Source organism: Sinohyriopsis cumingii, chromosome 15, assembly GCF_028554795.1.
Source record: "Sinohyriopsis cumingii isolate HCF-2022 chromosome 15, ASM2855479v2, whole genome shotgun sequence".
NCBI classification, from domain to species: domain Eukaryota; kingdom Metazoa; phylum Mollusca; class Bivalvia; order Unionida; family Unionidae; genus Sinohyriopsis; species Sinohyriopsis cumingii.
The window spans coordinates 84,068,300-84,080,705 of NC_142975.1; the positions used below are offsets into that span (position 1 = coordinate 84,068,300).

General features: G+C 34.2%; 1 protein-coding gene and 1 long non-coding RNA gene across 2 annotated transcripts; both read right to left on the bottom strand.

The window, feature by feature from the left end:
• Positions 1-1,397: 1,397 nt before the first annotated feature.
• On the bottom strand, positions 1,398-2,864 carry LOC149782225 (uncharacterized). The gene is made up of 2 exons (XR_016414572.1): positions 2,676-2,864; positions 1,398-1,783 (listed from the first exon to the last, which is right to left on the bottom strand). It is a non-coding gene; the product is annotated as an uncharacterized LOC149782225 (long non-coding RNA).
• Positions 2,865-3,540: 676 nt separating this feature from the next.
• LOC149782226 (uncharacterized) lies at positions 3,541-11,824 on the bottom strand. The gene is made up of 6 exons (XM_089935093.1): positions 11,739-11,824; positions 10,289-10,518; positions 9,167-9,256; positions 8,711-8,888; positions 4,690-4,778; positions 3,541-3,627 (listed from the first exon to the last, which is right to left on the bottom strand). The coding sequence occupies exons 1-6, from the start codon at positions 11,791-11,793 to the stop codon at positions 3,541-3,543; spliced, it is 729 nt and encodes a 242-aa protein (XP_089791219.1). The 5' UTR covers positions 11,794-11,824.
• Positions 11,825-12,406: the final 582 nt, after the last annotated feature.

Genomic DNA, 12,406 nt, shown 5'->3' on the forward strand with positions numbered 1-12,406 from the left:
ATCAATCAACACGTTGTGCTCGTGAACAAAACTACTTCTAATATCTAGTTTGGTGCAATCTATTATGTTTGCGTTCACAACCATCTTACAATTTTGTTATTGCTATTATTTCTAAGCAGAAACTCGAATTGACTCAGGATTTTTACTAGAAAACTTATTACGATGTCTAGTTGTTAGTGAATGAATATAGTGTCGATCTTTCATCCAACAAGGCAGCAACAGCGGCTAACTTAAAATCTTGGAGATGATTTCATTTCTAAGCAGTTTTAAAGAAGTGATCTTCTCTTGAACTTCTGGGAATTCTTTTCGATCAGTAGAAAGTCAGTTCCTTCAATAGACTTTTGATGCTCACCTATTCCGTGGGCGCCGATTTGACTTTGTGATATTCGATTATTCTCTGAATTCCAATTGAAGTCTTCTTTACGTCTCTCCAACTTTTATTGCGAAACCCCAATAGTATTCCTTAGAATAGAATGATATAAAGATAGGTACAGGTTATAGTACTATATCGCTGGTTTTGTGATGGTGTCTATACAAATTTTGTAGAGTATTGAACTTTAAGTTTGGAAAACATTTTAATCTTTTCTGGTTTTAGAAGTTTTTGCAGAACGACGCAGTTCACAGTGAAAACTTCAGAGCTAGTACCATGAATGTAGTCTCTACCAATTTGTTAAGTATAGCTGTTCTCTTTTCTAGGTTGTGATATGTAGCTTAGATTTAGACGTTGTTGGTACTGATTTAACGGAAACTGTGTTTTCTGTATTTTATGATTATCTGAATGTGTATTCTACCTACATTAATTAGTGAATATACAGACACTACTTCCGCCACTAAAGTAAAATATGTGACCCATGGCATATTACCTTGTTGACACATTTAGCCTCTCAAACAGCGCCTGATAGTCCGAGATAAGTCATTCACTCTAAGCGTGTGTAGGAAAAGACTTAAGATTAACATAGGATTTACTTAAATTACATTCATGATGGTGATGAAGATAATGATGATGATGATAATGATTATGACGATAGGAAACTATGAGTTAAAGTAATAGCTGCAGCCAGAACTAGCTGTTAAGAAGCAACAGCTTCAGGGGTTAAACAGTTGTCGTACTATCAATAGTTATAGTGATGGTGAAAGTTTCAGTACGGAATCTCTGGTGTTTAATGGTTGACTAACATATGAAGGTTATGTCTTAAATCAGTGAACTTGAAGTTGCCTTTTCCATGTACACGCCACACCCACAGACGATGGCGGTTGCTGTAATAGTCACAGTAGGAACAGCAGTAGTAGTAGTAGTGGTATACGAAGAAGAAACAGGAAGTGGAAAGGTGGAGCAGTTTAGCAATTACAGGAGATTCAGAAGCATGAACAGTTGAATAATTACGAACAAAAGTCCCTTTTGCAATTACAATTTTATTAGTAATATAGGCGGAATTGATGCAAACAATAGCAAACATGATAATGAAAGCAGCGATAGACACACAAGCTGCTGCTTCGATGGTATTAGAAATATTAGTAGTAGTAGAAGTAGTAGTAGTAGTTCAAGTTGCATTTTTTTAATGCTGCTGTTGTATTTTATTTCTTTAATGTACAGAGATTAAATTTTAAAAGAAAAAGATAGACTGGAAAAAGGCAAGTAAAAGTTACAAATAAAAAGACATTGGTTGAACCTATTTTATCACTAAAATGGGATAACAGGACAAATCCTTAGAACAAGTAGGTTACTGGCCACTGCAGATGACAATTCATCCAACAACAACGGTTGCACCAGAGAAGATGATATCTGAAATATAGAACGTGAGACCAAGTATATTACATGAGAAATGAATAATTTAGTCTTTTTTCGGAATAGGACAGGAGAATATTATATATTGAGAGAGAAAGGGGTTATCTAGTACAGACCAGTATTCGAATCAATAACTCCTGCGTTCAACCCGACACATCTATAAGCTATAGGCTCCAAGAGCTGGAGATAGAAATCTTGTATATTGTATTGAGAGAGAGAGAGAGAGACTTTCGAGGTGTATGTAAGTGTATTTTATGAGAGTGGGAAATATAGATCCGACCTGTATTCGAATCAATAACGTCTGCGTTTAAGCTATAGGTAGCCAAGACCTACTGTGTAAACACATTTAGATTATAATCTAATATAACCAAAATATTAAATTACGCATCAACCATTATCACCATAGAGGTTGTAAGGGCTTTTACTTTACATTGTAAATATTTTAGAACAGCTTTTAAACAATGCATAACAATCTAATCGTGCCGCGATGTTATATTTGTTTTACACATTGTGCCATTGATTTTAAACAAAACGTCAGTAATACATAACGAGATGAATGATGGAAACATATAACGACAGTTAGATTTTTACTATATATTTGTAATTCTTTGAAAGAAATGTAAATGTATGGATCACAATCGATATTTATTACGTCCACTCGGTATACTGCGTCACTTGATGACATATTTAGATTAACATGAATATCCTTGCAAAGGAGGAGGAGGAAACAGGAAAAGAGAGACAAATGATGAAAAAGAAAAATTACAATCACTTATATATATATATATATATATATATATATATATATATATATATATATATATATATATATATATATATATATATATATATATATATATATATATATATATATAAAATCGGAAAATACCAGCAGCAGTATTGATCGTGATATTTCCACCGTGAACTGCGTTGTCACCCTTAATCTCCAAGTTAAAGTACTGGGCGCTTGGTGACGTGTAGCTGTTTAGTTCCGAGTTGGTACACAGCGTAGCAGACGCGGAGTCTGAATCATCCACAAATACTTTTACGGTCAAATGGTTACATTCGGCAGCGCTGATACCGTCCGCTTGTATAGTGAAGGTCGTCTGTTTAACGATGAATAAATACTTCAATAAAAAGAACTAGAGTAGTGAATGATTTGATAAATGTTTGCATAGTAAAATAGTACTGTCTGAAGTTACTGTTATGAAGCGACCTTAACTTTTAACATCTTGCTGACTGAATGAAATCCTTGCGACTTTCATTCCATTTTTGAATAGTTAGATGCAACGTCCAATATTCGAACAGTAGATGTTTGTATTAGAGGAATAGGACCCAATGTTGACCACAAACACACACATACACACGCACACCTACGGGTCATAGGAATACAGTCTTCAAATGAAAGCTTTGTCATAAATATTAAAAATGGATTCTTTAAAAAAAAGTTGTAAACAATGCCACAAATAAATTCTCTAAAATCTTACATTTACTCAGAAACTCGCGTGTATATTATCAATTAGGAGAAGTGTCGGCATGTTTTAATGCAGATATTACAGAGTATTAATCACTTTCATAATTCATCATCATCATCATCATCATACTCATCATCATCATGCTCATGATCTTCGCCTTCTTCTTCCTTTTCTTCTTCATCATCATCATCTCATTATTATTATTATTATTATTATTATTATTCACTCCCCTGATTATGGTTTTGTCGCTGGTTACTCTTGGCCTTAAATCTCAAGAATTCATATGGTATTCTTTATGCCATGATAACTTCGGCTTCTAGAAGTAGGTCTGGCTTCAAGGTAATTTCCATTTTTCTCCAACTTAACCTGGATTTGTCAAGTATTACTTCAAGTGCTTCCGCTACAATTGGTTCGATCTATGTCTTTTGTGCAGACTCAAGTTCTTTTTACAGATTACAGAGCTTGGTTACTTAGTACCTTCCATTGTTCCCCACGTTTGGCTCCAAATATTGCTCTATTAATGTTTACGTATCCTTGTTTCTCTGACATTCCGTGCTATTTAATTATCTGACATTTTGTGCTGTTTTCTTCTCTGACATCCTGACTGTTTCCTTCTGTGACACCTTGTGCTATATTGTAATCTGATATCATGCTCTATCTCTTTGGTCCTTCGATCTGGATACTTGATTCCCAAAAAAATATTCTCCTTCTTGTATGCAATGACTTTTTCTGAATTTTTATCCTAAAAACTCGTCTGCAATCGTTATTCCATATTTCTAAAATAGCTGAGACCGTCTTTCTTACTTACGTTGCACTTATTAAGTGCTTAACCTTGTCATCTTTATATTGTCATTTTGTACACTATCTTGCACCATTCGGACCGTGATTGTCCGGTCTTGAATCGACATGAACAGCTCTTCCTTTTCACCACTTAACACTGATGCGATCTCACTGTCGTTTTCTCCTTTAAACTGACGAAGAATTTCCGTTTGGCACCATCGCAGTGTTCATTCGCTTTCTGTGTTGGTACTCATACCCTTTGTTCTTATTAATCTACATATCCGTTTTGAACCTAAGAGCGGGTATCTGTGCGATTCAAGCCTCTTTTTCCAGTATTCGTGTTTATGTACGTATTACCTCTGTCTGATTTTCAGTGCCAACAATTCTCTTTCTTGGACCATAGCGTGTGTTTCAAGATCATGTCACGTTTTCGGAGCTCCTTTCATTTTGACATCAAACAGCATAATCTCATGAATCATGTTTCGATCTCTAAGATCTCTCCGATCAACTTCCGGATCTTTCTGGTTACATACCAACAAATCACATACAAGGATTGTTATATAGGCCTTCTTATTGTAAATCAATGCCTTACAAATGTTTATTTTGCGTTTTCTGCATTTTATCAGTTATTATTATTATTATTATTACCTGATCCTGCTGACACCAGAATCCTGCTTTAATCGTTGAGCCGGAAGATAAGTTGCTAATCTGTATTGTCCTATCATTAACTTGTATACCTGCAACGGGATTAAATTTTATCTGATCAACCTACCTTAGCATGAACCTACATAGTCTTTGATTGCTTGACTCCATATATATATATATATATATATATATATATATATATATATATATATATATATATATATATATATATATATATATATATATATATATATATCGATAAAATACTATTAGAGTTATCTTTCAAACGAATATTACTCGATCGACTATAGTATAGCACAGCATAAATTGATTTAGATATTTGAAAAATACGAAGATATTTGAAAAATACGAAGAAGAAAAAGAAAACAAATGAATAATGTTTAAGGATCGCCAAAAGGGTAGAAAAAAGTCGCAATCTGTATATATAGTTTTTAAGTTAGACACTTCGGCTTCTGACACACAACGGCACAGTAAAGCAAGCATAACAGGACAAAATTTCCACATGCAACCAGCTGATAACTTTATGTTCATTTAGGCTATCTTCAAAGGCAATCATGCGTGAAAATAACGTGACTTATTTCCCAATAATTGTCTTGTTAACTAAGCGCTGTATTGGCCTCTGAACGTAAATTCATTGATGTTCTTCCTTTAATGAGCAAGGCAATGCTGTCTATTTTATATGTATCACTGACTTTTCAATTCGAGTTATGAAGCATACGCGTAATCCCCGAAATCTTTTACACTACAATTAAAAAGGTATTCGTAGTATCATAGTTACAGGGGTGCAATTATGATGTGGATGCGCTGAATATCGAACATCACTGTTTGAAAACATTCGTGAACTAAGTTGTTTTGATTTTTTTAACATTCATTATATTACTCGTGTACTGGATTGATTATTTGGACATACCATAAAGGATATATACGGCTCTTTAAGCCTCGATAAGATGGGGATTTATATTTGTCATAAACTTGTGGGTGCCTTTATTAGAATGATATTTATATTTGAATAGCTACGGTATGTCATATTTTTGTCCATAAGTGTCTTCACATTTCCATCTCCGTTCGGGTCCGACTATTGGCCAGGAATGTTGAGAATCACATACAATTAATGAAATTTCAGAAACATTAGCCTATTCATTTCTTTTGATTACCCAATTTTATCGCCACAGCAAAATCACATGAGAGTTGAGATAAACTGAAATTTTGTTAGACCGCGAAAATTAAACATGCGAATGTCAGAGCTCATCAAATTGCGAACACTGTACAAAGGGACCATTTTCATACATACAGTACTGCACAAAGAGGAATATTTGCTCAGTAAATTTGCATAGCATGTATCTCTAAATACGGTATTTACGCAGGGAGTAATATTTGATCTTCTGAGGCATATTAAATCTCAAGTTGTGTGGGGTGATATTCACTTTACAAAACGGGAGGGTCGTCTACCCATTCATCACAGTCTTTGCTGATAACCAAGGCTCGGAAGATACGAATAATTGTAATTTGAACCTTCCGTATTTTTTCCTGTATCTTAGATAGTATCGATTTACATAGTACGTATGATCAACGTTCTTTAAACTTTTATTTTCAAATTAGGAAATTGTCCAAAAAGAGATACAAACATTTGCTACTATTGATACTTTAATTTCACAAAACATCTGCTATGAATTCTCTTGATATATTTAAACATATTTTACGGATATTTGGTGATAGCCATTGTAGATAATTCCTCAATTGCTGTCATAATAGTAACATCTATCAGACTGAAAATCAAAAGTTGTCTACTAGAAATAGCAAGATAACATATAGAAGACGGGTGTCGTAGCTACAGGTAACTAAAATGAAAACGATTTTAATAGTAAGATTGTCTGTCGAAGATGGATGTACTATGGGCAACTGAAGTAAATCTTATGTGACGTGAGTTTTCATGTCATGATTCTTGTTGCACTGTACCTCTCTAATTATTGCACCGATCATACCAAAAGAAATTAAATAGGAAATCCGATGAGTATTGATGCTTAGGTATACTATCAAATCACTATTCCGTCTGGAGCGGCCATCACACGGTTATCTACTATCCATCGCACATTTATCTACTGCCTAAAACCCACATTTTACCATCAACCCGCCGTTTGGACTGACCAAGTTATTCATCAACACGCCGCTAAAGCGACCAATACCCAATATTTACTAATACTCTGTGTCCAAGTTATCTGCACTCCCCTCGACACAACTCTGTACGATGGATCAGCTAAGTAAAGCTCAAGTTGCGTGCTTGCACGTTGTCGTCATGTGGTTTGATCAGATACATACAATATGTCTAATTAAATAGCATACGGTGTATGCGTTAAAGCGTAGGGGAGTGTGGCTCTTTTTCCTCTCGTACGATAAACCGAGTAGATCACGGTGTGGGCATGAAAAGGTCGTAAAAGCCCGAATGGGTGCACACGACTATCATCAGAACTCAGGCAGTCAGCCAGTCTTGACATATTCCATCATCTTCTTTCCTCTCCTTCTTAAACAAATAACGGCGTAAGACCAGGGTCCAATACAACCATTAGCTCAGAATCTAAAAGAATACGTAAACAATAAAAGGTGTTCCAAAGCACAGGCCATCAGGCCACCGGGTGGCAACGATCGACACATAATAATAATTTATAAATAGGACTCGACAACTGACCCCAAAATTAGTTAAGTGAACAAAGCGGTCAAAACACCAGGCCATCCAGCCCCGTTTAACAAGGTGACAATGGTTGATACAGAAAATATAAACCAAACATAGTACCCTCTAACCTGAGCCACTAAATAATACAGAAATATAAGGTGGTCAAAACTCCAAGACCATCAGATCATACAGCACGAAACGGTAAATATCAATCCTTCAAACAAAATACACAAAACAATACGTTGGTACCTCTAGGTTTGAAATAAAAAAACACGGCTCTTATAAGGTGGTTAAATCACAAAATCATCAGACCACAGCCACATAAGATGGCATTGATTCAATAAATAAGAAACTAATCCAATGATCAAAGACCAAACGATTACTAGCTTAAAAATGTCCCGAGTAAGGAAAACCATTGCAGAAACCATTGTCTCCTCTAAACTGCATTCTCTACTAATACATAGCATGAAAATACAGGTAACCTTTTTCCTAATTACGTCCAAAAGGGACTATTGATGCAGGTTATTGGATAAGAATAACAAGTAGGTATTGGATAGGAATAAAATAAAATTGTGCTAGACAGTATAAAATGTTTACATTATATGTCATCTAGAGATCCATACATTTGTCATTATGGAAATGGTGAACAGTAATACATTATAGGTGCTGGGTAGTATATAAAAGAACTGACATACTATCTAAAATTGTTAGCATTAAATTTCCCGTAGAGGTCTATACATGTTTGTATAATGAGTAATGTTAAATGCCCTATGTGCCCCAAGTGGCATATCGCATTACTGCCATCTATCTATACACGTAGTGGAGCAATCTATCTCATTATTCAAAGCAGTGGAAAATTCACGTTTCTACCTGTGTTCCAAATTTTAATTTTGTACCTTAATTGGTACTGCATCTATGCCCACTTCCAGTCACCCTCTGTGTGTGTGTGTGTGCGTGCGCGTGCGTGTGTGTGTTTGTATGTGTACGAGAGAGAGGGTCAGATCATGTTTTGTATGATAACGTTATCGAACATGGAGATTCCTTACGTTGCTTTGCGGTGATGTTCGTTTTGCAATTTCTCGGCTAGTGTTGTTTGTTTCAAAGCAAATCCATCAGGCACAACAAAGGACAACATAGTAGTTCCTATAGTGTGGACGCAATGACTGAGACAGAGACTGAGAAATGAAATATAATATTAGCACCTCTGTTAGATTTGCCTGGCGCGTGGATGATTAAAATGGATCCTAATCCCCGAACCTTGTCTTAAAACAGCTCAGGGAATACAGCCCCATACCAGCAATGAATATTAAAGCATGTCCTTTAAATGAATCTTACGTGCAATCACATAATATTTATCCAGATCGACTTCTTCATCGGAACTGATATTCCTCCCGTCATACGCCATGTGTTCCTGAAGGAAGTGAAGTGTATCGTTAGTATCGAGAGTCATATATTTTTGGACGGAAACCGGTGTGATTTGGAAATCCTTTTCTTCGATCTTCAATATTCCTTCCTGTAATAATAATAATAATAATAATAATAATAATTATAATAATAAGAAGCAGAGGAAGAAGAAGAAGAAGAAGCAAAGGAAGAAAAAAGAAGAAAAATAATCACCATCTCAAACAGGAAGCAAATTCTTAGCCAATTTTAAAAATATGTGGACAAATAAAACTCCATTACTTTAACCTTAATCATTTAAAATTCTGTAGGAAAGGAAGCTAAACTATCTTTACTCCAAAAGAAATGTTTCGTATTCAGATACTTGCAAATAGCCTTAGTCGAACCTACCAATGTTCTGGCGCAGTAACGTCCCACTCTCTTGACACAGCGAACAGTAAAATAAGATCTATTCTCAGCGTTTTGGTAGTATTTGCTTTCCTGTAAAACATACAGCATTTTTCACTTATTGTTACTCATTGTGAGCCGTTTCAATTGAACATAGGCTTTTACCGAATATCAGGCAAGTCTGAAAAGATCACTATAAGTATTCAAACGAGTAGACTTTTTAAAAAAAATATTGTATTTACTATGTATTAGTTGGAATAATAACTGCCATTGATCTAATGCATCCTTGTAAGGTAAAGACTAACTCAAAACTGAGAAGTAAAATAAATATATATTCTCTGTAATATTTTCACAAACTACAAGTGGTTTGCAGATATTTAAAATAGATTTTGCTTTTGTCCGAAAACAAACAATGCCTGAAAACATTCAAATTATCAAAGGTCAGGCAGATAATTGCCACTCACTCGCCATGTATTCACCAAACATTTGCTCAATATCGCTTTTAAACTATAACCCATGAACTTCTGGCCTTTATGTCATATCTCTTTAATCAATATTTAAGGTAACAAGTCCCACAAGAAACTTCGAGATCTTCCTTGAAGGCGACAACTGCAGTCTTCTGACTGGGAATTCTATTTTTTAGTACGATCTGGAGTCGAATGAAGTTGTATGATTTAGAAAACTGTTGAATGGATGCCTGTTGGCACTTGGTTATGATGAATATAGCTAACACAATATTTATGATAGTTATCGCTTCGAAAATATGTCCATGCATACACATTAATGAAATTTTAAAACGCATTACTCTAAGATCCAAAAGGTTTATTTATATTGCTGACTGTAAGAATCTTGTGGTAAAATGTATTCATGATGTAAATAATTATGTCCACTAGTTAAACTGTTACGGTATGTTTCTAAAATGCGAAATATATGCGACAGAGGAAATATGAATAATAATTTGGGAAATATTATTTTCATATTACAATCATGATTATATATTAAAATATGGTATAAATCAAAATCCAGTAATTTACTATGGGATGAACATTAGGAAAACGCTTATTACAATCAAGATCTTGTATTGTTCATTGACATTTTACACCTGGACTGAAACATTCAGCTTACATTTTTCTCTGTCAATGTTGAATTCACAGCATCCACTGAACCGTCCGTCAGAGACTGGACAACGTACATGTCGCTGTCGGCACGTATGTGCGGATTTTTCATCAGGTACAGGTATATCCATTTCTCTCCTTTATAGAATTGAAACTGTAACTCCTCTGGAAGAACAACATCTAGTTGACGCTTGTTCTTGTCATTGTTCTTATTTCTCAGCCACACGTACTCAGAAGTACCTAGAACGAGTAAATAAGTAGAAAAATACTTAAGTAAGTAAATACAATAAATCAATAAATAGTAGTTTATCTATCAATCATTGAATGCATAGTACGTATATCTCACTGAGTCCTAAATTTATCTTATATTGGAGAAAGCCGCAAAGGGTGCTATCATTATCAATCACTCTGACAATTTCAGTCAAAAAATCAAAGCACCTTCAACCTCAGAACGCTAAAACTGTTCCCAACAAATATAATTTATTGTAAAAAATTACAAACGTTATGAAGCACCATGCAAAAAGTATTGCTTTGAGTTAATAAATCAAAAGATCTATTATCGAAGTAAAGTATCAAACAAGCGGTTGATCGAATAATGTATGAAATGACTTTACAAATAAGCGCAAATTAAAGATTTTCCGCGTGTGACAGTACCTAGATCTCACACGCTGTTGACCTAAAATACACAGGCGTGTTCTTATGCACTACGAACACAAGAAAAGATGGCACAAAATAGACGCCGAAGACTACTCTTCACTAGCAAACATGATTTATTCATGGCATCAAAACAGTCGGACAAAGAGATGAATAAGGTAGATTTTGTGTTGTGATTACAATTCAATATATTTCATTCAATACACGTATAAAGAATATGATATAGTGCCCGAAAGGAAAATCAGACCAGCATTACAAACTAATTAAAATTTATATTTGGTAAAGTTTTTTATCATGAAAATTTATTGTGCCATTGCCTAATTTTGGTACTAAGAGGTAATACCACTTCTATGTCTCTCTTATTCAAAATCGATTTCATAATTAAAATAGAACACGCTGATATATATATATATATATATATATATATATATATATATATATATATATATATATATATATATATATATATATATATATATATATATGCTTCTTGTAGAAAAAGGCCTGTTGTATGTTGTGCTATCATCAGACAATTGTAAGAAAGATAACATTCAAAAACATTGGATGTCCGTTGAGGTGAATATGGCTGGAGATGAAGATGGCATTCATAGAAAATATTGATAAATCAGTAGCTTTGCACAAATTTAAATCTATCGGTGAGAGTACTGTTGGGGAATCTTCAGGTTAACATCATCCGTCATTTGTTTGAGAATACCTCATTAAATAAAATTAAATATCTTCCATTTCACCAAATAAAGGAAAAATAAAGGAAAATTCTGCATAGTAGAGAAAAGGGGATACTTCACCTGCGTCCCATACAGCTACAGTACAAAACATGAAGATGAAATGATAACCTTTCATTTTAGTACGTTATACAGCTTTGTTGCCTTCTACCTAGAAAGTGAATAATTTACTTCCTTCAAAACTATTACTTTATATAGATACCAGAATCAAAGGAAAAGTACTTTATACCAAGCCTATTGTGTCTGCTAATCTGCCTAAAACGGATCTTCTTTAATCCGTAACGAACACCGTTGTTTGGATAGAAAGCAGATAAATACAGATGAAAATTAAGTAGGATAAGACGATGCCCTATCGTATGCATGTCATAAAAGACTATGTATATAAGGTCTTAATCATGATTATTTTCATGAAACGAGAATGTATTATCACTTAAACTTTCTTAATCTTCTCAATTAGATTATACGATTATCTAACACTTGCTGTCTGCCTGTCATACCAAATTATGTAAATACGGTCCTAATCATGATTATGGCAATCTAATGTCGCTTAATCTTTATTAATCCTCTTTGCTAGATTATACGATTATCTAAAGTTTTAAGTAATATTAAACATACTGTACAGAGCTGTTAATGTGAATTCAATAACTCTAGTTTGTATCTCTAAGCCTTTTATAAAGAAATTTATAACACCTTACAATTTATCTTGTGAATTATTCAGCATAATGCACCTA